The 25619-nt window shown below is 34.5% G+C and overlaps 1 protein-coding gene, 1 long non-coding RNA gene and 1 other non-coding gene across 3 annotated transcripts in view; 1 reads left to right on the top strand and 2 right to left on the bottom strand.

Moving 5' to 3' along the window:
• The window catches only part of LOC123541962 (carnosine synthase 1-like), a gene marked incomplete at its 5' end in the record, with an annotated part of 58851 nt that extends 52314 nt beyond the window's left edge, over window positions 1-6537 (bottom strand). The window contains one exon of the mRNA XM_053531259.1: window positions 6445-6537. Coding sequence (XP_053387234.1) covers window positions 6445-6537 — 93 coding nt within the window. The remainder of the gene's footprint in view (window positions 1-6444) is intronic.
• A 59-nt stretch (window positions 6538-6596) lies between these two features.
• On the bottom strand, window positions 6597-25340 carry LOC128551181 (uncharacterized). The gene is made up of 3 exons (XR_008368672.1): window positions 25201-25340; window positions 24758-24857; window positions 6597-6779 (listed from the first exon to the last, which is right to left on the bottom strand). It is a non-coding gene; the product is annotated as an uncharacterized LOC128551181 (long non-coding RNA).
• On the top strand, window positions 7342-7448 carry LOC123543197 (U6 spliceosomal RNA). Its single transcript, XR_006684906.2, has one exon. It is a non-coding gene; the product is annotated as a U6 spliceosomal RNA (small nuclear RNA).
• Window positions 25341-25619: the final 279 nt, after the last annotated feature.

Raw genomic sequence — 25619 nt, 5'->3', positions numbered from 1 at the left:
TGCAAACATAAATAGAGAGTTATTTAATATATATCTTTTTTATAATTTGGTCCGTAAACTGCTTGATAAGTCGAGTACGGTCTTCATTCAAAGTTTTAAAATACTCATTTTTGATTGAATGATACACATTTGATATATCTTATTAAAATCACTATAAACATGTATACAGTACAGTGTTCGATTCACTAAACCCAAGAAACTAATAAAGAACAAATTGCAATTATTTTAGCGTGCAGATCAAACTCACTACATTTGCTGTCTTCCGACAATGATATTATTATATGATATAATTCCACAAATACAAATTCAGAAAACATTTCATCAGTCAGCTGTTTGATATATATTCATTAGAGACATATTATTTTGCGAATGAATGATTGGGTTGAACTATAATGTAAATGATTTGCGCAGGAATTGAAGTGATCTGCTTTGTGTTTAGACAACCTTACATGTATTTTAGGTTAAAATGGCAGATCAATCCGTTCTTTAATGAATACATAATAAAGAATTCGCTGGGTATTTTTTTTCGAGGAACGCGTGTTGGTCATTATATGTCCCGTATAGCGTCTTTAAGTACCCACCAAACAAGTGTAATATAAATGAGCCCGCGCCATGTGAAAATTCAACACGAGCTGCTATGTGACAGCATGTATTATTCATGCTGTTTGCATAATGTTTCTCGAATTGCAATAGGCTTGAAAGCGAGACAGCATGATCCCGACCATACTGAGCGGATGCGCAAGCTGGTCTTGACCCATGCTGGTCGCAAAGCCACTATGTTAGTTTTCTCACGGTGCGGCTCCAATGATTGTTTGTTAAAGCAGAGAAGTATTCACCAATGAAATTTGTTGAACTAAATAATATGCCCGGGTATTGGAGTAGATATTTTTGGCATACAGATTTTTGGCAATATTTTGTTAGGTTAAAAAATGACAGATCAGACCGTTCTTTAATGAATACATATTAAGTTGTCCCTGGATCAATTTTTGTCCTAGAACACGTGTGGGTCATTCTTTGTTCCATATAACGTCATTACAGACCAAACATGTGTAACAAATAATTGTGCGCGTAAACAAAGAAGTATTACCAATAAAAATAGGGTCCGTCTAGACTTATAAACCACCGTCTGTGATTAAAAGCAGAATAAGCTTTGCCTATCATATATGTTACATCAACATATGCTCAGTTCCAGCCGAAAACTCCATTTTCATCAATTGAATAGCCATGAGTAGTCCCAATTCCGGAAAGTCCGAATCATTCCGAGTGAGCTGGTTTCTGACCGAAGTTCTCTTTAAAATTCAATTCTGTTTTCAACAACACAAGCACAATTGAACCGCCGCGGTTTATCTTTTTCACATTGCACGGAAACCTTAGTAAAGCTTAGAGAAACAAACAACAACAGTTCTTAGATAATACCTAAATTAAATAACCGTATAGCAATACCAAGGAAATTACATAATCATAACAATTGAAAAAAGATATTTTTAACTACAAATCGTCTTGATTAATCACCTGTATCATGTATCCACTTACATATGGCAAGCCAATTTCTCTAGTTGACATCGTGTTCTAATTAAACATTATCCGCTACATGCCTTTAAGTCAATACTAGTTATTCAAACCCGTCTATACATGTCACTTAAATATAGTCAAAAGATTGTCGCAAATTATCATTTGGGCGAAAGAAAAAGAATCAAGTTTTGATAAACTGCGACTGTAATAGTCAGAACTTTAATAGGAATGAAGAGTTTGTAAAGAAAGAAAGCAAGCGTAAAATGATCATTTTAAACCCCATCAGGCAATTTGCTCGCAGCTCCATTTCTGTCGTCAAATGTACGACCTTTGTTGAAATAACATATGAGGTCCGAGGGCCTATGAGATGGCATCTGTGCCGCGCAATAGCCTCAAAACATTTAGAGTTCTAGTTTTCGAATTAGCTGTCCATCATTGCCATCGAAGTCTTGGACCTGTAATAATAAAAGTTGTGCTCCTTAATTTGCGTAACAATAAACAACATCAACATGCACTTTCAGATAATTATACGAAGAAGGAAATAGGAACATTGTATATCTTTTCAGTAATGGAAGTCGCAAGTGGATAGATACCTCGAAAAGTAATATTTGTTGAACAGGTATTTTCGCTAGATGTACTAGGCCCTGCTTCATGATGTGGCTACACAGCTGAATTCCCAGCTCTTCCCCGCCTACATCGGCAAAGTAAGGATCACGTTGAAGGTTATTAATAATATATACAAATATGCGCTTATTGCTATATCAGAAAAGAATGACAAATTGATATAACATGATGTAGCAATTTTAACTACCTTTGCATAGATCCAATACACGCATCGCAGTAAAGTACATAGGGGCAGTTCCTCGAAATAATAGGCTATGAAGAAAGGATTGTTCAGGTAATACGAATGAATCTGCAGAACAAGTAAACCCCTGAATTTTGGTATTAAAAACCATATCGGATTGCCAAAAAAATGTATTCATATGACTTCTTATTATTAAAAGATACTTAATGTATTTTTATTACACACTCTTTACAGAACTTTAAACAATTTGACTAAATATCGTCATTCAAGGCCACAAAATAAGATATTTTCTTGCTGAATAATTATGGCAATCTGGGGCCGTATTCATCCACATCTAAGTATATGATGATTTTTGACTTTAAGTTATAAGATTTTTAACGTAAGTTGTTGGTGGTGATTTCAACTGAAGTCTAAGTAAAAACTTAAGTCTAGTCATTAAACACTGAAAACTTAAGATACTAAGAAATTACTTAGGTCAGAAAATAAAATAGCGTGTGAGTACGATTAAAGTGTGTTTTCAGATAAAAGCTCTTTAAACATAATTGTGCATGTTGTATCTGTCTGAAATTGATGTTGTTTTTTCATGTTTTCGTCCACAATAAAAAACAATAATTATTATTAATGTTTTATGAATAAAAAAATATACTTAAGTAACTAAATTTCTAATCCTAAGTAAATACTTAAGTAAATAATCAATTTCTGATACGTATACTTAAGGATGCGTTATGAATACGACCCCTGGTGTACATAAATGTCACTATCTTACACTTATCTTGAACATATTGTGAAAGTATATAAGAAGAAGAGTATATATATAAACAACCTTCTAAGCATACAGTGATTCCATTTCAAGGACACTTTGGATACTAATGTCGGATCGGCTTTATAGAAACAAAGGGTAAAAATAATTACATTAGCTACCATTGTTGGAAGGTGTGACTTGATTTATTTTCGGGCATACCTTTAATTCCCAGCTTTTCATTAATCAGTGCTGCCAAAGGAACACATTCGTCCCAGAAAGAAAGACATCCATATTCCGCCTTGATTCTGTGGCCTTGTATAAATTGAGGATTACGGCCGCATGCACGTCGTCGAAATTATGATCAGTAGAAATCCGTATTGATAAAATGAGGTACATATCTTGGCAATGTTGGCTGACGATCTGCTTACCACAAGAATTACTAGTTATTTCCCAGAGATATTTTTTGTTATTTTGAATATAATGATAATAGGACACGAAACTATCAGAATTGCTTGCCTTCATTATAAGATAATATAAGGAAGACCGTTGATTTGCACGAGGAAACGATAAAACAAAGCAACACAGACCTTGTAATATCTTAATTAGGGTATTGTGTCTGGTGTTTTCGGGTTTTAACCTATATGATTCGAGAAATAAATAACAATTATAAATTTATGTATATTTTGATGTTGATTATGTCTTTTCGGAACTTTACTTACCATGCTGAGAATATGAAAAAAAGTTATGTCTATGCATGGACTTGGAATGCTATCATTCCATTCTATAAATAAATCTTTGCCAAACATACTTTTAAACAGTACCTTCGGAATACTGTTACAACAGTCTTTACTGGCTTTAAAAAGACTGAAACAAATGCAATCTGAACCTGAACAATATTTCACGTTAATTATTCAATTGAATTGGGAATACTGATTTCCAAAATGAGTTCTAGATACTAAATAATGGCTTGTCTCCTGTGTCACTCAAATGTAAAGTGCTTAGCAGATTACAATTTACAGATAACAAGCATATACATTTTTTTTATATTATGTGCAACTGATACAGACTGACTGGTGTTTTATTGAATAATTCCATATAACTCACTTCTATCAGTCAATATAAATGATACCGCGATTTTTCCCGATCTAGCCTTGCGCAATTTGTGTATAAATTTTAAAATTATTTGATTTGAACAGGATGAAAGTTGTAGTCGCACTTTGTTACTTATAGTATGTTTCTAATTCAAATTTGTTTTCTTCATGATAATTTCAAACGTTATGTTGCATGTGTCAGGATAACTGGTTATATGACCCAGGGAAAGTGCCTACGCCTTTAGTATCTTTAAACAATGGTTTGGGTCCACAATCGCTAAGGTACTATTGTCTATAAACTAGTTTACAAACGATGAAGAATGTCCTTTGTAAAACGTTTAGCTGGTGAGACCAAATATCTCATATACAAATTTTCCGTCTGGCTACCGTTGCCTAAATGATTCGTGTACCAATGAGTCGTAAATGATTTCTATTTAAGGCTAAATACTTTTTCAGAATCAAGGCAAATATCAATAAACTTACTAAAATAATCTTCCCTATACCGTAGAACTCAAACCCTATAAGGGCTGAGGCTCTATACTTGACTGTGCTTTTTGTTGAAGTTCCCGTCAGACAAATGTCCTTGGAATCAACAACAATACGGGTCCTACTAGCATAGATGCTCGGGCCTCGTTTTCTCTCTAACTTTTATGATTACCCTGACGTCCTGGATGCTCAGGCGGCCACATATGATGCATCATATTAGCATTCAACTTACCATGTATGTGTAATCTCTGATGCCTTGGCTATACTTCCTTCGCCAATAACGCTGAACCGTCGTATATCTCAGTAGGTTACCAGATTCTAGGTCTCTGTCTCCGCTTTCCGATGCTCAGCCTATATTTGCTATCGTTATAGCATTCAGTTACCTTTAAGGTAAACTCCTATGCGCTGGCCCTATAACTCGAACCTAATTGCAACTCTATTTAGTCTAATGAACCTAACTTCCAAAGTCTTCTTTTTAATAATTTTTATCCGCCCTGACATGGTAACTGCAATAGTCGGCCTTATCAAATGACTGGGTAAAATTATTAGTTGAATCCCGATGCGTCTTCTTCAACAGCTGGATACCGATTGACCTCTCTGCCATCCATGTACCTATTTATACCTTAGCTGACGTGCTATTTTTAGACCTTGTTTTTGATTGGTCCAAATTTAGATATAACGTTTCACGAGTACTAACTCTATCTAATATCTGGTTCCTTTAACTTTTTTATATGACATAATGCGTGAAGCTGGGATCCAGCTATCTACATAATAAACCCACATCAGCCACAAATGACCCAAATCCTATTATTAACAGTAATTATAGCAATGATAGCATGAAAGGAGAGTCATGCACTATCTGTGCTTATGTGTAACATTATGAATATATCAAACATACAAATTATTATGACAGCAAGACATAAAATAAAATGGAATTTTATGGCGTGTGCGTCTTTCTAAACGTCCGGAACACAGTATGCGTCCCCCCCCCCCCCCCCATGTTTCGTTTACGCATGTCCTTTCCAGCACTAAGATTCAAATTTGTTTACAATGCATTGCTCACTTCTCGTGAGAATAATGCCATATTCTCTGCAAACAAACAATTGCCACTCTAGAAAATTATAGAAAGAAGCATAAATAGACAGTGGAATTAAAATGCAAGAACAATGAAGAAATAGTGAAATGATCAGTCTGAGAAACATCATTAACATAGATCCGGTTTTAATTGACAGATATTCAAGCATCTTTGTGGTCATGCATTTTTTATCTTGGTTGGGACAATTGTGCATAGCTTCGTAGCAGTGTCATATGGCAACATTCCCGTTGTAACACGTCACAGTTTTCGACTTCTGAATAACCTAATGACAGTTTATCTGATATTGTCGTTTCACTAAATACCTTAACATCAATATTGTCCCAAGTCAAAGGCATGTGGTTACGCGGTAGTTCACGAGGGAATTTGGTAACATTATCTTCTTAAAGTCTGAACATAAACCGTGTCCTGCTATCATATTTGCGGGGGATTAGTTCATTCATTCTGGCGCCCACCTAATGGTCTTCAAAATTATTTGTATTGATATACTAATAAATCCTAGATATTTATTTATAACAGTTTATCAAAAACGAACTTTAAATCATTTTTTTTTAAATCTAATGTTGGCAGCCTTACATGTTCCTTATGTGAAATTTTCGTTATTATCAGTGCAATACTAGATACGGACTTTACTTCACGTAATTATGAGACCGAGAATACAAACGGATTAAACTGGTAAATATTCATTTCATCATCATGCTTAAACGTATCTTACCTCTATTCCATATTTTGCTGCATCCTGCCATATGTTCCTCAGTCTATAACATCCACCCCCGATCACGATAATGCGCTTTCCATTGATTGAGGTTTAGCGTGAGACGCCTCGTCTATGTTTTTTCAAGTCGTGACATAATAATGCGTGCCGACTTTATAGCGAAACTCCCAGTTAGTGTCATTTGCTTCTTGTAAATTTTCCATTTCTGAATCCAATATATAGTCCAACTTTTTTGCAATACCTACTCGTATGGATTTCTCTTTCGACACAATTTCTCGAAATTTGAGTTAAGTTTACCCTTGTTCACTTTACAAATTCAGTTCTACTGGAACGACCTATTCGTAAATAGAGAAAGATGGTAGCATACTTACATGCAATAATAATACATTTAATCAGAGTGTCAATTTTTTATTAATAATGATTAATTCTATCTTTTGTCTGTTTTTAAAATTCTAAACTATATCGACAGAAGTGGTGCATTGTGTCCCCTGGATTTTAATAATTCTTAAGATAGAATGCGCCCTCAGTCTATATTCAAGAGGTTTCCGTTGCGGACATTATGTTAAAACAGAAAGTCCAATTATCCATAGTTCGTAATTTAGACGCGTACTTTACATTTATGATATTTCTGTAGCTCTCGCTCGCTGCAAGCCTCAACAGAACGCCTACTGAACGACAATTTGTTGAGAAAACCGGGATTTTTCGCGTCCGTGCAGAATGTTTTCTGCGTAATCGGTCTTTTCAGCAGTATAGGCGTCCGTTTGGCATCAAGACGTGCGCATGGCGAGAGAATGGACTGCATGCGAGGCTGCTCATTTTGAATCTACTTTTTAGAATGCCATCATCTGTTCTAGTTAAGTATGAACTTCAAAATGTTATAAATTAGAAACGATTGTAATTGCTTCAGCAGTAACATATACTAAAATTGGAACGATACAGGAGAAGATTAGCTGGCCCCTGGCAAGGATGGACAAGCGCAAATGCGTGAAGCGTTCCATATTTTTAAGTCGCTATTTTCATCAGAAGTTATTGACGTAGAAAATTTCGGCGTGCAGCGGACTGAAATTAATATCACATGAAAAACAACAAAAATAAATTGAAAAAGTTAGCACATGCTTTAGGAATCAGAGTAAATGAAGGACGAAATATAAAGAGTAGAATTAGGGCTTTTAACGTCTTAAAGCCTCACACGAGAGGAGGACTTATTGCCAATTGGTACCACAATTTTGGTAGCTGATTAAAAGAGATTTTGTTCGTAGTCAGTTAGAGAATGTTGTTAGAAAATTTGTGTTAAGTGGATTTACAATACAAAGGGGATAATAGCTGTATATTATATAAAAATGGAGAAAAAGAAAATCTCAAAAACTGGGGTCGGCTAACTTTGCTCAATGTTGATAACAACATAATTTCAAAAATCATAGCCGAAAGGCTGAAACCGCTTAATACTGATCAAAAAGGTTTTATTAAAAGGGAGAAATTTAAATGAAGCAAACAGTTTAATCAAGACTTGATAGATTTTTAAGACCTCGAAAAAATCAAGAACGGTATAATTAGTTTTTCTAGACAAACAAAAGCCTTTGACAGAGTAGAATGGGAGTGGGTCGATATATGTTAAGAAAAATAGGGTTTCGGAACGTAAATATGGAAAATGGATTCAAAATGTTTCTTTTAGGCTTCAAAAGCAGCTATACAAACAAATGGGTTATAACGGAATACTTCTCAATATCAAGTCTATAAAACAAGGCTGTCCCGTGGCACCGTTATCTTTATATCTGCAGGCAGAACCTATGGCATGCCGGTGTCAGAGCAGATACAAACATAAAAGGGCATTAAACTCCCATCTCATAAATCAATTGAAAATTTAGAAATCAAACTTAAGGCAATATGTAGAACGACCACGCAATTTCTTTTCTGGCAAAACAAAATCAAACTTGTCTACCGCATCTATTTTCAAAATCTAAAGGTTTACGAAAAAGCTTGCAGGCGCCAAATTTAAAACAAAAAAAAAAAAAAAAAAACAACCAGTACTTTTTATTGGTAAATTAACGAACAGTACTCCGAAATAACTCAACAGAGCACACACACACACACTCAACAGGAGGGGCGGAGAAATTAACATTAAGAACATTGGGCTTGTTGAAATGCCACGGGCTACAAATATTGATGGCTATTGAAGATATGGATGAATAAAAAAAAAATAAACAAAGAATAGAAAACCTGTGTGCTACAAAGTATGGAAATCAAGGAGATTTAACTGTGGGGGGGGGGGGGGGGGGGGGGGGGTTAATTTAAAATAAAAAATTGAATGGTAAAAATTCTTATTTTTAAAAGACTTTGTTGTAGGGATACGCGTTATTAAGTTTCTGAAATAGAAATTAATTAAGGTGGAATTACCAATGAAAAAAAGTAAATTTGTAGACTTGAAAATGAATAATGAGATAATTTTTATGGAATATTTGATATAATCTTAGAGCGAGAAAAAGTACTATTTTAGTTAACTAAACCAGAAGACGGAGGGCTTAGTAGTGAATATACTACCCAAAATATTCTTTGCAGGGTCTATACTTAAAATGTTTTATAAAATATTACATTCTGATCCAGCCCGCCCGCTTAGCTCAGTAGTAGGTAAGAGCGGTTGGTCTAACGGATCGCGGGGTCGCGAGTTCGATCCTCGGGAGGGAGGGAGTTAGTTGGGGGTTCGGGTTATCTACATGGTAGAGGGGTTGGGGGGTGTATTAGTGGGTTATGGGGGAGTATGATGGGGAAAGATAAAGTGTTGGAATGGGTAAATTGAATGTATGGAGTGAACAGGTTTGTACTTACAAATTCCAGAACACACTGGATAGTACTGCCCGCGTTACATGACTGAAATACGTTGAATAAAACGGCGTTTAAAACCCAAAAACAAACAAACAAATAAACTTTCTGAATCCCCAAACTGACGAATGCATATTGCAAAATACTATTACAATTTTATGATAAGAATGTTTTCACAACATTTTTGTCTCGGCAAATGCTCCACAGTAGAAATTATGTCTGCATCAAAGAAAATTAGTAACTACTATAAAGTAGCATAAAGCAATTGTTCTAGATTTAGAAACGGCTACAGTCCAGAAACAACAAGGACATAGGAAGTATGTAAAATTTTTGGCAATAATGAAATAAAACATCGCCGCGACCCTTTTAAATTTCGGGAATCCTTTTTAAAGAGTCAGACTATTCTTTTCGATAGTCAGGGTTAAGTGAGAACAAATCTGGGATTTTTCAAGAAAGTACTTTTATTTTCCATCTGAAAACTTGTTACAATTATTGAAAAATAAGCGACAACTGGATCTCCGAAAGGAACATTATTAAATCGAGCATTCCAAAAAAAGATATTGCAGCACTTAAAAGCGACGGATTTCAGAGGTGAATTAAATTATCATTTAATCTACGAACTCATTTAAAGATATTTCACGAAATTATATAACGCCGGAAAATTCTAAAACTAAACAAATGTCCGCGATTTTGAATAGGAAAAAGTTAAAAAGTCAAGTCCGAACATAAATGGACAACGCCTAAATAGTCACCTTCCACCACCCTTGGAAAAAAAATCTTGATTCAAATTCACGTTCTTACTCTTCAAAAAAGGCGAAACAGTTCAAGTGGAATTTAATACATAGGGCTATTTTTTTTTATACGGAATACCGACTAAAGCTTAAATGAAATTATCAGATGGGAAAATTATCATACCATGTAAACAACAATCCAGAAACTTTAATACATTTGAGGATGTGGGGAAATGTGATTTTGCCAAAGATAAGGAATGTTTTGACAGAGAAATTTCAAGACCTTTCTTTAAAGCTTAATTCTCACATTTTACCTAAAACTTGCTGACATATCGGCTTATATGAACAGCCCCCTTTAATATGTAGATCTTAAATAACTTTAATATTTTTGAATCAAAATGGGCTATTGAAGTAATCGAAATAGGTATGAACCACAATAATACAAACAACTTCTTAAGACGTTTTAACAGAAATTTTAAAGTCAGCAAATAACAATCAAATTTTAATACAGGTATTGAAAATTGAAGGCTTAAATTTTAGAAATGTTATTGAATGTTTTATTGAAACTCTGTAGTGACGGAATTGTTTAAAGGCTAAGGGGACGTAACTACAGATAAGATTTTGATTCAAGAAAGCAATCTTCCCGCATCTCAACCTTGTCACCTTTCGCTTTCGACAAGTCACTGATATCATATAGCGAATGGGTTGTTTTGTTTTGTGTGGGTTTTTTTATTATTATTTTGTTTTAAAATATATTATAGCATACATGTACTAGTTCTATGTCTACGGTACATTAATAAGTTCATTGTGAATATAAATGCGTACTACTTGTTAAAAATTGTATTATACAGATTCTAATTATTTCATTAAAATAACTCATTGAAAAATGTAAGGCTTATAGGCGGATTCTCCCCGACCCATATTATGCCAATGACGGGGAACTAAATGGTGTTACCCATATGGGGCCTGGAAAAAAAACAAAAAAAAAACGATCGTTATAAATCTATTTTATTACTATTATACTGAAAAGGACTCTATATACTATGAATAGAAAATGTCTCCCCGAAGTATATGAAGTATATTGTATACCTATCTAGGGCGTGGTCGCACACATTGAGGGTCAGGGGCTCAGCCCTAGACGGGGAGATAACATGAAAACAAAATATTACAAGAAAATCAAATAGAATATGAATTATATTTAACCATATAAATTCATCTCAGACCTAAATGAACAAATTTAATTAAAACAGGTTATATTAAAAAGCAAAGAACATTACTAATCTAAAACGAAATATTTATCACATTAAAACTAAAACATTAAACATTGTTTAAGATAAATACATGTTTAAAAAAAGCAAGATTTACTGAATATCACTTTTTTGTCGACGATACGTACCCCTCGGCGTCCGCTAAGTAAATGACCATGTATCTGTTTTAACAAGAGGTCATCCAATGAACTCATATTCTAATTTTAGAATGAACTTTCGACGTCGGTGCAACTATCATTAGGTACTGTATGCACAAAGCGATGGTCATTAATCAAACAAGTCTTTGATGGTTGAGCTTTAGTATTCATGCGTAAATCTGTACCGGATGAAAAAGTCATTAAATTTCCATTCGGCAGTCAGGCGTGATAGTGCACTTTCTGCCTCTCTGAGTCCATGTGGTAAACTCATTATCTTTTCCGGAATAGCGCTGAAGCGTGATAGTTCACTTTCTGCCTCTCTGAGTCCATGTGGAAAACACATTAGGTTTCCTGGCTTGGAATTCAGGCGTGACAAAGTACTCGATGCCTATCGGAGCAAGTTTAGAAAACTCGTTATCTTTCACCGACTTGGAACTCGAGTCTAAGTGCCTCTTTCATACCATCAATAATATGATGTTAAAGAACATTTTGATAGTTTTCTAAAAAAATTGCCAACATTTTCAATGACCTTCTAGAGTTTTAGAACCGGTAAGATACTTTTTGAGAAGGTTGCTAAAAATCATCAAAAATAAGACGTTATAGTGTCCATTTTTACATTCTGGGTATCCGACATTTTTGAAAAGCATATAGGGTGCACTTTACCATAACCTAGGTGCCAACCAGAAGTGAAGTCATTAAATTTCAAAGTCATCGTACAGGCTCGGGACCGGTACCGTAAGAAAGATCTTTTCAGGTAGGTTCGGAAAACTTGTACTTTTATGGGTCTATCTCTATCCGTTTTCCAGATATTGAGGTTAAAACCGTAATCATTCATCCGGAAACACCCGGCTTCACGCCTTTATCATTAAAGATAGTATAGGCTTATTGGGTATCTAACCGAAGGTCTCGACGAGTACTATAAGTTGGTACATTCAAACCGGAAATGAAATTCATATTTTCTGCGCGTTCCTAGACTCAAACCTGATCAAGTGAGGTATCGTTAGAAAGGTCTCGTCAGGAAGTTTCAGAAAATGTATACTCTGATAATCGTATTTCCAAAAAGGACCGAAAAATAAGCCAAAATCACTCAAGCGTTAAATGCCGGCTTACTTCTTCATAATTGAACTAAAGTTAGCCATGTAACCAAAAGTCTCGATAAGTACTATCAGACAATAAACTTAAACCGGTAGTCAAATCACTCATGCAAGAAATACGTCAAAGTAAGCTTACCTGATCCTTACACTTAAATATCCAGAATTGCAGTGAATGAATTTACAGGGAGAAATATAGTAAATAGAGCCAAAGCAACGTTCTGAATAGTCAGTATAGCTTATAGCAATGCTCTGACTGGTGAGTGATAAACGCATTCTCATTTGTCACTCAGGGATCACACGCACAAGTCATATATAAATCGCATAATTCAAAAGTCAATTAAACTATGACTGAAGATGTTAAGAGCTACTGTATATACCAAAAACACCTCCTCCTTCTACTCCCTTTTTTCCACCTCCACCTCCATCTCCTCCTCCACCTTCTCCTCCTCCACAATCTCCTCCTCCTCCACCTCCTCCTCTCCCTCCACTCATCATCCTCCTTCACTACCTCCTCCTCCATCTCCTCCTTCTCCTCCACTCCTCCTCTCCTCCTGCACCACCTCCACTCCTCCTCCTCTTCCTCATTTACCTCCTCCTCCTCTCCTCTTCCTTCTAATGGACTTAAAATCGAGCACCCCAGAACAACACCGTTTACGTGATAACCTTTTCGATTAAAAAATGAATAACTATGAACTCAAGGAAATGTTTAAAGAGTACCCTGTGACAATATGTGCTGCGGATCAACTTCAGATACGTAGGGGACAATACGTCATTTCAAATACAGACACGAGCCGGGGATCAGGAAAACATTGGGTGGCCTCTTATTTTCCTAAGAGAGGACCCGACGAATTTTTCGATTCACTAGGTAATAGACCAGAGCACTACAAAGTTCATTTTGAGCAAGTGTTAAAGAAGCGTTATTGGATGAACTTCAGTCAAATATAAGATACAGATTTAAACATATGCGGGCTATATTGCGTTTATTACATTATGAACCGATGTTCTGGACGAAAAATGAAGGACATTTAAAAAACGGGTTGACGTGCATTGCAAGAAGTTGAATGATGACTTTATTTTGTCTTATTTTAGTTGATACATGTAGACTGTATTAGTGATACAAGCTTTGGCAATGAAAGATTGAAAGAACAATATGTCTTTGTTATTTATAACCTATACATTTGAATTTGAGTTGGCAGAAATATATGATAAAGCGTTGGTAGCCGTGGTGGTGTACACAAATAAAACAACATATTTGTTTATTGTATTTTATTTATTCAACATCGTTTTCACAAAGTGATATCATACTTCTCAATAAGCGTCTCTCGCAATTCTAAATGAAGGTTTGCATCAATGATATCTACAAATTTTGTAAGTAAAATTAAATCATGTTTATTATTATTCCCTTAGACTGGAAACCAATCGTATTGAAAGATTTGGCCACCTCCTCGTATCACATCGTTGACATAAGGCGCTATTTCCTCATTCTCAGGTATATACGTCATCCAGTCACTTTCACTGATTGCCTTAATATTCAAATTCATCTTATGAAACCGAATCATATCAATCAAAGTGTCTTTAAAAGATGTAAAAGTGCTCTTTTGCTTTAACCACTGTTTTATGCATCCTTGGGGAAAAAAATTGTGCTATTATTTTGCCAAGAGCCATTTTATACGGCCCATAGTCCAGCATGTAATATAACGGTATGTAGGGTCTTTCTACACAGTCGGAAAATATTTTTCTACAGAGATCCAATGGTAGCACATCCATCATTTATACTATTTAAAACTGCCTCTTTAGCCTGTCTTTAATAAAAAAATTCGTGTAATTGATCAACACAATTCAGCAACAAGTTCAAGTCAAACACTTTAAAATGCTCTTATCTACCAATTTCTGTTTGCATGATGTTACAGGGGCAATAGGAATTTGGTTGCAAGCTATGTTCGCACCACTTGAGTTCTATTTTCGGATGATATTTGCTCATGTATTGTCGGAGCATATATATCCATGTAGAGTAATTCATTTCGAACTCTATTCTTGTTTTTGTTATGTCCCTGTACTAATATATAATGCGCACTCCATATCCACCAAATAATGACCATCAGGCAAACTATCCCACATGTCTCTATATGGATCATCAGTGTGAATGATGGAGAAGTCTACATTTAAATTCGTCCTGTTTCTTATATAGGCTGTAAATATTTCTACAAAAGTGTCTGTGGAAATCCCAAGATGCACTTTACTGAAATGTGCTACATAAATCCGTACTTTGTGATGTACTGGACACACTTCCTTTAGATCAGCAGCGAAGGAATTCATCATATCCTCGAATACTCCCGAGTTACTTTCCATGATTTCAGTTCTGAGGTCAGAATGATTTTGTCTGATGTAACAATGGTCATTCCTATTAATTTTGATTGCCCGGTTAAAAATAGATATTCCAGTTTGGAACAGCTTTGAACCAAACAAATCACTGACAAGTTTTAACAAGTAAGCTAGCCTTTCTTTGAGAATTAAATCTATACAACCAATCAGAATGCGTCATATCACTAGCCAATCAGAGCCTTGGTATAAGCTATACTGACTAATCAGAACATTGCTTTGGCCCTATTTATTATATTTCTCCCTGTAAATTTATTCCCTGCCATTTTGGATATTAAAATGTAAGGATCAGGTAAACTGACTTTGACGTATTTCTCCCATGAGTGATTTGACTTCCGGTTTAAGTTTATTGCCTGACAGTACTTATCGAGACCATTGGTTACATGCCTTGATTTAGTTCAATTATGAAGGAGTAAGCCGGCATTTAATGCTTGAGTGATTTTTGCTCATTTTTCGGTCCCTTTTGGAAATACGATTATCAAAATATATTTTCCGAAACTTCTTGCCGAGTCTTGGAACGCGCTGAAAATATGAATTTTACGCATGATTGATTTCACTTCCTGTTTGAGTGTACAAACTTATAGTACTCGTCGAGACCTTCGGTTAGATACCAAACATGCCTACGTTATCTTTAATAATAAAGGCGTGAAGCCGGGTGTTTCCGGATGAATGATTTCGGTTTTAACCTCAATATCTGGAAAACGGATAGAGATAGACCCATAAGAGTATATATTTTCCGAAGCTACTTAAAAAGATCTTTCTAACGGTACCGGTCCCGAGCCTGTACGATGACTTTGAAATTTAATGACTTCATTTCCGGTTGGCACCTAGGTTATGGCAAATTGCACCCTTATAGGCTTTTCAAAAATGTCACATACCCAAAATGTAAAAATGGACCCTATAACGTCTTAGTTTTGATGGTTTTAGCAACCTTCTCAAAAAGTACCTTACCGGTTCTAAAACTCTAGATGGTCATTGAAAATGTTGGCAAATTTTTTAGAAAACAATCAAAATGTTCTTTAACATCATATTATTGATGGTATGAAAGAGGCACTAACACCCGAGTTCCAAGCCGGTGAAATTTAAAGATAACGAGTTTTCCATACTTGCTCCGATAGGCATCGAGTACTTTGTCACGCCTGAATTCCATGTCAGGAAACTTAATGAGTTTTCCACATGGACTCAGAGAGGCAGAAAGTGCACTTTCACGCTTCACAGCTATTCCGGAAAAGATAATGAGTTTGCCGCATGGACTCAGAGAGGCAGAAAGTGCACTTTCACGCCTGACTGCCGAATGGAAATTTAATGACTTTTTCATCCGGTACAAATTTACGCATGAATACCAAAGCTCAACCATCAAAGACTTGTTTGATTAATGACCATCGCTATGAGTATACAGTACCTAATAATAGTTGCACCGACGTCGAAAGTTCATTCTAAAATTAGACTATGAGTTCATTTGAATGACCTCTTGTTAAAACAGATACATGGGCATTTACTTAGCGGACGCCGAGGGGTACGCATCGTCGACAAAAAAAGTAATCTTCAGTAAATCTTGCTTTTTAAACATGTATTTCTCTTAAACAATGTTTAATGTTTTAGTTTTAATGTGATAAATATTTCGTTTTAGATTAGTAATGTTCTTTGCTTTCTAATATAATCTGTTTTAATTAAAAACATGTATTTGTTCATTTAGGTCTGAGATGAATTTATATGATTAAATATAATTCATATACTATTTGATTTTCTTGTAATATTTTGTTTTCATGTTATCTCCCCGTCTAGGGCTGAGCACCTGACCCTCAATTTGCGCGACCACGCCCTAGATAGGTATACGAGTCAGCTCCGTATACTTCGGGGAGACATTTTCTTTTCATAGTACATAAAGTCCTTTTCAGTATTTCTTCAGTCATTCTTAAAATAAAAAGATGATGGCATTCTAAAAATAGAATTCAAAATGGCCGCCGCGCCTGACGTCATTCTCACACATGCGCAGTCTTGATGCCAAACCGGCGCCTATGCTACTCTTTTCAATTAAAAAGTATCGCTTTGCTTTTTTTTTTTTTTCTTTTCTGGAACCACGTTTAAGACCCGTTTGTTTGTCACAATATATATCTACATTACATTTTAATAATATCTTGTACTATTTTAAACATATACCTATAGTAGATGTTGGCCATTTTAAGGAACGTACTGGTTATAAATAACAATAATATGTTAATAGGCGAGAGAAGAAAAAAAAAAGAAAGGAAAAAAGAAGTAAGAAGACTACCCTTGTATTTAGATTTTGTTGTTTAAAGTAAAGGGAGGAAACATTTCCAGTCCAGGGGAATCGTTATGTTCAGAGTATTCAGTAACATCATATAAGAGTTTTATATTTTCTCCTATATATCTACCTTTAGTAAAGCCAGTCTGGCTATTCAATCAATTTATCTAAAATCATTTTTATTCTATTTGCGATTACTTTGGTTACGATTTTTTAGTCTTCATTTAATAAACTTATTAGTCTCCAGTTTGGAAGGAAAGATCATAACTCTTTATTTGGTTTTGGTAACAAAGTTATTAAACTCTGTGCCTGAAGCTGGCTAAGGAAACCTTTTTCAAAAGAATAACTAAAGGAATTTATCATGTCCATTTTTATTTCGTTCCAAAATATCTTATAAAATTCTATATTTATTCCATCAGACCCTGGGCTTTTACCATTTTTCATATCTTTTATTGCTATCTTACATTCTTCCTCAGTAATTTCCCCTTCACATAACTGGCTTTCATTTTCTTCTAATTTTGGTATTTTAGTTTCATCGTAAAAGTTATACACTGATTCTGTTTGATCCTTTTCCTTATAGAGACTTTCTTAATACCATTTTTGTTCTTTCAAAATTTCATTTTGGTTTGTTATTATCATGCCATTTATATTAAGGTGTTTTATAATTTTACTTTCTGCGCTTTTTGTTTCTAAATTTTTGAGATACTTGATATTTCGTTCCAAGTTATCTATTTTATAACTTTTAATTCTTGTAATGATGCCGTTAATTTTGTTATCATAATACTCTTCCAGCTCTGTTTTCTTTAGATTCAGTTTTCTGGATGTTTCTTCATTAAAGTTTTCTTTTAATTTACTTTCTAATCTTTTGATCTCTTTTAAAAGATTATTTTCTAATTCCTTCTCCTTTTACGTTTCATATATTGAGTATTTAATTGTTTCATTTCTAATTGTACTTTTTATAATTTCCTAGCGAGTTTGCGGGTTTGAGTCTTTATTTATGTCTCGTATTTTTTTTATTGAGTTCGAAATATTTTCTTTATACTCAGCGTCTAACAGGATGCTGTTATTTAATTTAAAAACACCTGGTCCCCTCTCTACTGGATCGAAATCTGTTTCAATAAATACGATGGAGTGGTCCAATCTAAAACTTGTTTTGATGTCTGACTTTTTCATTAAGTTCAATATATCATTTGAAATAAATATATAGTCCAGTCTACATGCAATATTCGGTTTTACAGTTGAACGCCAAGTAAGCCAAGTTGTCTGGATTTAGAATTCTGTACGAATCTACGAGATCAAATATTTCTATAATAGATTTAAAAGTTACCAATTATTAAACTTTGGTATCTGACTTGTCTTTTATAAAGGTTTCGAGTTTTTGAAACCCATGATATATTGGTCTGACTTGTCTTTTATAAAGGTTTCGAGTTTTTGAAACAACGATATATCGTCTTTATTTGGACCATAGATATTTATAATTATAACATCTCTGTTTTGATTTTTTACTTGAACAGCAAGTAATCGGCCGATTTCTATTTCAAAAGTTTTTATGACATCTACATTTAAACCCTCTTTAAAATAATATTGCCACCCCTTCTTGACTGGAGCTATTTCCACTACATATGATATCACCCTTTCCCCAATCTGTTTTCCATATATCTTTAAAGGATTCATGATAATGTACTTTTTGCAGTAAACAAATATCTGCTTTCTTCGACTTAATCCATTGAGAAACCTTAATTATTTCGTTTATTTTTGTCTGAGATTCCATTCACGTTATATGTATAAATTGTAGTACTAACCATATTTTATGTCCTGAAATAAGATATAAAAAAACCAAGGTAGTCATAAAATTCTAAACATGAAAAACACAATGGTAACATAACAAAGAAAATGCTTCTTGAATACGAAAAGGTAGAAAATATACTGGTCAAATATGTAGATGCTTTCTGAGCTTTATTATACAAATAACATATTGTCTTGTTCAATAGGCTGACAAAATATTCCCTTATATTGGTGTAGAAGAGCAAAAACCCAATACAAAAGAATAACAGGTTAAGACAACATGATACATGCGCTGACACTTTTACAACCGCCCGTCATTTCTACCTTCTATCGAAAACTAAATAAAAGAAGGGGGAAATTGAGCATTTAATATATAGATTTCTATTTGATTTAATCATTTGCATTTGTATCTCGTTAGAAAAAAAAGCCTTTGTACTTTTTTCAGTAATATAAATATATCTGAATATTGCTTACACACGAAGTATTGAATATAACCTGCGCTATGTTACATTTTTATGACATTTATACAAAACTATATATGAGCCGCGCCATGGAAAACCAACATAGTGGTTTGCGACAGCATGGATCCAGACAGCCTGCGCATCCGCGCATTGGTCAGATCCATGCTGTTCGCTTTTAAACTACTGCAATTAGAGAAACTGTTAGCGAACAGCATGGATCCTGACCAGACTGCGCGGATGCGCAGGCTGGTCTGGATCCATGCTGGTCGCAAACCCACTATGTTGGTTTTCCCATGGCACGGCTCATATTTTCATACAAAAAGTACAAAAAAATGCAATCATTGAACCACTTTATAAAGTTAATAATCGATTTTCCAAAAAAAAATTCTAAAACAAAAAACAAAATGATATGTAGCTTCTATCAGTCGGTCAGCGATTTATAAACATGTGTGATAATTCATTATTGATAACATTTTCTTAATTCATTTCTCTGGCAAATATGTACACAATCTGCAAGAAAACATTAGTAACGTGTTTAATTTCATCTTAGATATCTACCTTAAAAACAGAAAAATGAATCACTACTGCTTTTAGCAGACTGATTATTAATGTGGCGGGAAACAACTAGGCCTCAAGTAGTACACATCATGAGTTAATATATATATAATTTTGTTTCCAAAAATCGACCTCCAGAGCGATAACATTCCTTTACCAATATTATGTTTTAATAATCTAATTCATATTTAATTTTGTATAAATGAACAAAATATATTAATATCTAGTACAATAAATCTGATTGAAAAAAATAACGAAATTGTTATTTTGTCAAATAAAGTGGCGTAATTGGTCGCTACACTATGTTATTTTAATACGTATATTACATACATTGAACTTTCCACAAAATGTTGAAACGAAACTACACTTTCATATCGGTGTTGAAGCGTGTCTGTCATGAAGCGTAATTGTTATGCAAACTGAAATGACATTTATATACAATTGTCATATCTAATACCGACAAGTAAAATAAAAATAACCTTAACACCAATAATATTTTGAAAACAGTAGCACATATATTGTTTATCAAGATGTAGATAATATCTAAATTAATTTCACAGATTATATCCTGAAAATACCTGATAAATAGTATTTTATCATGATAAAGGGGAGTAATCACTATATTTTCACAATTACATAATCTATGTTCATTGATGAAATACGTACGAACTACAACGAAAGCATTTGGCGCCAAAAATGTAAAAAAATGTCAAATCACTTCAGATCTAAGTCTATTTCTTATTTAACCATCAAGGTAAAACATTATCTAAGTTGTTGCAGGTGGTAGTAATAATTTTCTGGTCTGAGGTTTTGTTCACCTAGGCTACGGACTTCGCAGAGTTGTCCCCTCCTTTCCGGCCAGGGGATTGACAACCAGTGATCAAATTCTGGGTATTTGATCTGCCGTGTGATGGTGTTTTTGGGGTTTTGCGGATTCGTCGATTTGAATGTTGCATATATTTTCCCTTCAACTGTCCATGCACTTTCTGCTCTGTTTGGTACCTTTAAGCGTAATGACATTAGCACTTGCTGGCTTTTGTGGGTTAGGTCTTGGTTAAGGAAAATGCCTGTTCCTTTCAAAAATTTTGCCTTTTTCATTAAGTCTTCTTTTACCTCCCTTCTTACTAGTTTCACATTGATTGGCCGATTCTGGTTGGGTTTGTATTTACCGACTCGATGCGCAATATCAATTTCTGCCTCCGGGACCTCAATCTTTTATTTGTCCTTGCACATTTCTCAAAACATGTTAGTAGTTTCGGCGGAAGATTCGCGCATCTTATCAGATTTTATGCCAACTACTCTCAAATTGTTTCTTCGGCTGTATTGTTCTTGTTCGTTTGCGTTTTCATGTAACATTTCGATTCTTTTTGAGCAATTGATTTTGTTTATTTAGTTTTTCTTTTGTTCTTTCTGTTGAACACTGAAGCTCCGATTTATTTTCTGACATTTGGGAGAATATCTTTGATGTGGAAACCAATTTGCTATGAAGTTCATTTTCTAATATTTCAATGCGTTTAACAACAGATCAAACAATTGATCTTTCATTTCTTCTACCGTTTCTTTAATTAGTTCTCTTATAAAAGAGCGGTCATCTTTGTCAATACTTTGTTTTGTTTTTCATCGATTTTATCTAGTTTGTTCTCAAGATTTATTTCCATACTTTTTTCTGGAGAGGACATGGTTTTTTGCTTTTTATAATTTTTCTTTTTTTTTCTGTTTTAATTTGCTTTCACTATGATTATCACACTGATTTGTTTCTTTATTTTCTGCAGTTTCTAAAGTGTCATTTATGCACCTGTCAATATTTTGCCCACCCGGGTTATATACAGAACTTTTGACAGAAGAACATTTCCGACAGGCGGGAATTTGATAAACAATATTGTCTACGGGTCCCGGGAATTAGATTTGGCCGCCCTTTACATCCCGGGACTCGGGAATATCGACACCGTATTACCAAAAGGAGAGTAACCTCGTCTGAAGACCGAAAGAGGCGGTGAAATGGCAGTGGCTAGAGAACCGGAATCGGTTCCCTAGACAGCGAACTTATTCGTCCGGAACCGGTTCTCTAACCAAAATAGCGTGCATAGGCTAGGGTACCGGAATTTTATTTCTATGCATAATGCTAAATGGTAAATGTCATGCGTATTGTTATCTTTATTAACTGTACCGTGCCCTTGCATTTATTTGCGTTTACTGTCCGCCATATTGGAATGATAAAAACTAGTACGAATAAATGCGTGAAAACTCGCTTTCCCGTTTTTAAATATCATTTGCTTTCAACATGTACTACGTTAAAATCATTTCAATATAAAATAATATTGATTTGCATTTTTGTCAATACATGTTTATAGATATACAAACTAATTAAATTGCCATTAAAACTTCATGCGGATTCTTTGATCAGTTTGTAACACCCCGGCATTTCACGTTCAAAGATATGTGATCAATATACTAATTAACAGAAATTACTTAATTTTTTTTAAATGTTTCTTTTATTGTTTTAATTTTACATTTCAAGTTTATTTCGGCTAGCTCCAATGCTTATGATTTCCGCATTCATTCGAACTAGTTTATTTTATCATTCCAATATGGCGGACAGTATGCGGCGAGTACACTTCTGGAGACATGGTAAACATAGAAATGAAAGGGCATTGCTTGCTGAAAATTGAAATGTTAAATTCATTAAGATAATAACATGCATAATACTTACCAAAACAAACAAAGTGAATTTCGGCAGCTCTATGCATAGAAGTAAAATTCCAGTTCCCTAGCCTATGCACGGTACTTTGGCTAGAGAACCGGTTCCGGGTCTCTAGCCACTGCCAACTATTCGTGTTGTATTTTTAAAATGCAGACGATGGAGGATTTTTCGAAATTTTCTTTGGAAAAATTCGTGAGATGGGACGAAACCATTGCCCCAGAATTAGGAAAAATATTCAAAGGTATACAGTGATTGTATTCTCCTTTTTTTTCGCATATATCCAGACTGTACTAATAATGCATAGAGTCCAAAGGGTTTTCAGGTTTGTCATCTGTTTTCTCGATTAAAAGCCCTTTTTTAGTTTTGGTAGTCGTCGCACAACCAAATCCTTCCATAAGAAAACCTTGTATGGCCCAATCGTCATTTAAAAAACAGATTCGACTTTGAAATGATGTTTTGAGCTTCTAAAAGCAAATTCATTCGGAACCCAGTTGAGTACCATATAGGTGAAGCCTAAGGGTCAAAATGGCTCAAAAACTCAGAATCAGACGAAGGTAACAGATAACAAATATATTTTTTTGGAGACCATGTTGATTCATTTTTTCTTCTACTTCTATCGGATATTCCAAGACTGCATGTATAATAATAATAATAATAATGGTACTGATGATAAAGTCGGTCAGAAAATGATTTTTTTTACCTATAACGTTTTAATTACTGCAAATATTTAACATTGGTTGGGATCAAAATAAAGCTTAACCTTTGCTGAAAAATTGAGATAGGTTGAATTTATTCTTAGTTACCAAACTCACTCCATGTGCGTCTCTGAAAGGGGTATGTAAAATGGGGACTGTACAAACGTTGACTGGTGATAATTTCGTCACTTACACTATTGAGCATAATATCGAATTGAAATTTCCTAATAAATGCTGCAAAGTCATTGCGGATCAAGTAATAAAAAGTGACCGATGTCCGGCCTGCATATGTCGACAATGCACATGCGCAAATGAACCATATTCTTCCCCAGTAATTCTGGATACAGATTTTCTAAACAAATAAATGTTACCCATTTTATTCATACAGACTATTTACCTATTTTGTTTTTGTTTTCACCAGTTGGTGTTGTAGGTGGTTGCTATTAGATGTTGTGTTCGATTTTATAAATAATCAATTGTAATAGAATAAATTGAAGGCACAGGTGCCCGTCCAGTCTTGGTGCCCATATGGGTGCCAGCCCCTAAAAAAATATTAAAAACACTGTTTTAAGCCTAAAGCGAAAACAAAATGAAATTTTTCCCCCTATATAGTACTCTTACATGGAAAAGGTGTTTACAAGTGTTGCCGTAACGCTGTGGAGGTTACTAGAACACGGAGTCACCGAAATAAATATATCGTAAAATCATATTACGTGACCCCTGCTTCTATATTACAAGCTAATTAAATTTAGGTTTTCCACTTATACATCTCTTTTCCAATCTTAGTATCTTAAAGCCTCATTTATGAGTTTCGACAACGATATGAAACGAGGAGATGGTACCCGAGGAAGCGATTTTATCAAAAGAGGTTTTTTTATCTGTATTAATCGCCACGTATGTGCGAAATTATTTCAATGCAGAATGTCTAACAAACCTCAATGCGACAACAATGCTTAACATACAGATCAAATCATTTTTTAAATAAGCGTTGAATACAGGTTTTCTTTATAATAAAGATAATGTTTTCAACTGTTATGCAAAATACATATAAAGAAGTTTTCCGTTCCAGTACACTGGTAAAAATTAATTTATGCTTAATATATACAGTCAAATAAGACCCATCAATTTATCGCACGATCTTTAGGATCGTAATTTGGGAAAGCTATGAAGTTGAATTCCGATATTCGAGCTGGCATAAGATCCTAAGCTAGTTAGAAGAAAGTGTTAAATGTGCACCCATAGTTATTTGATTTCATACAAAACTGTTTAACTCTTAGCCTTACGTTACGAGAAAAAAAAAAAACAAACAACTCCAAATCATAGAATGAAAGAATTGTTTTCTTAGGAAAGTTGAAACCCCATTGTGATTCCAGTTGGAGAAAGAGCTGTGCAATTTTGCTATAAATATAATGTGCTATACATACCGTTCTCCGAGTTGACTCCTACGGAAAAAGATTGGCGCAATATTCCAATTCACAAAATAAGTGTTGCACTTGTTACGAAACACTAAGAGGTTAACTGTGCCTGTTAACGTAACAAAACGAACAAAGTATAGAAAGAAATTGCACCGAAAATCCAGCTCTTGTTTAATTTTTAGCTAAAGATATTAATCAGAGTTCCCCGATTTGATGCACGTTTAAGCAACACTTGTTATCAGATATATGCCCAAACTCTAAATCATCGCGTCTTTTTAACAAACGTTTCAAACGTATATAATGAAACTTAAAGGTGCGGAAAAATGTATAGTAATAAAAGTGACATCAAATAAAAGTAATAAGTATAATCTACCTCAATAATTAAAGCGTGACAAGCAAGTCAAAACATTTCGAAAGACAAATTTTAATGTCGTTGATTTCAAATCACTTACCCGTCACCGATGAGTACTCAAGCCTCACTCGGGGTGTTTTTATGTGAGAAAGTCAGCCGGCGTGTTCCGGTTCTTTCCAGTTGTATGCCCGTGATGAAATAATGTACAGGACTGGCACTTTGGGTAGTCCCCCACCATCAATAGCTGGAAAGTCACCATATGATCTATAATTATGTCGGTTTGACGTTCAATCTATATGAGTGTACTGAATACTAATCGGGGTTTATGCAAATCTACCAAGCTATTTTGTATCAGAACGTAATGTTTCCTTTAACCCTTACCCTATTTAATTCCACTGATGAACTTGTCCATCCAATCTGACTAAAGTACTTGATCTTCTAAACGAAGATCTGAGAATGACCCATTCACAATGGTCTTCTGTATATTTTGGATTTCCAATACTGCTATTTTTATTTTCG

This window comes from Mercenaria mercenaria, chromosome 19 (genome assembly GCF_021730395.1).
Source record: "Mercenaria mercenaria strain notata chromosome 19, MADL_Memer_1, whole genome shotgun sequence".
Lineage (NCBI taxonomy): Eukaryota > Metazoa > Mollusca > Bivalvia > Venerida > Veneridae > Mercenaria > Mercenaria mercenaria.
The sequence above is the reverse complement of the archived record's forward strand: the minus strand, read 5'-3'. Positions and strand labels throughout refer to the sequence as shown.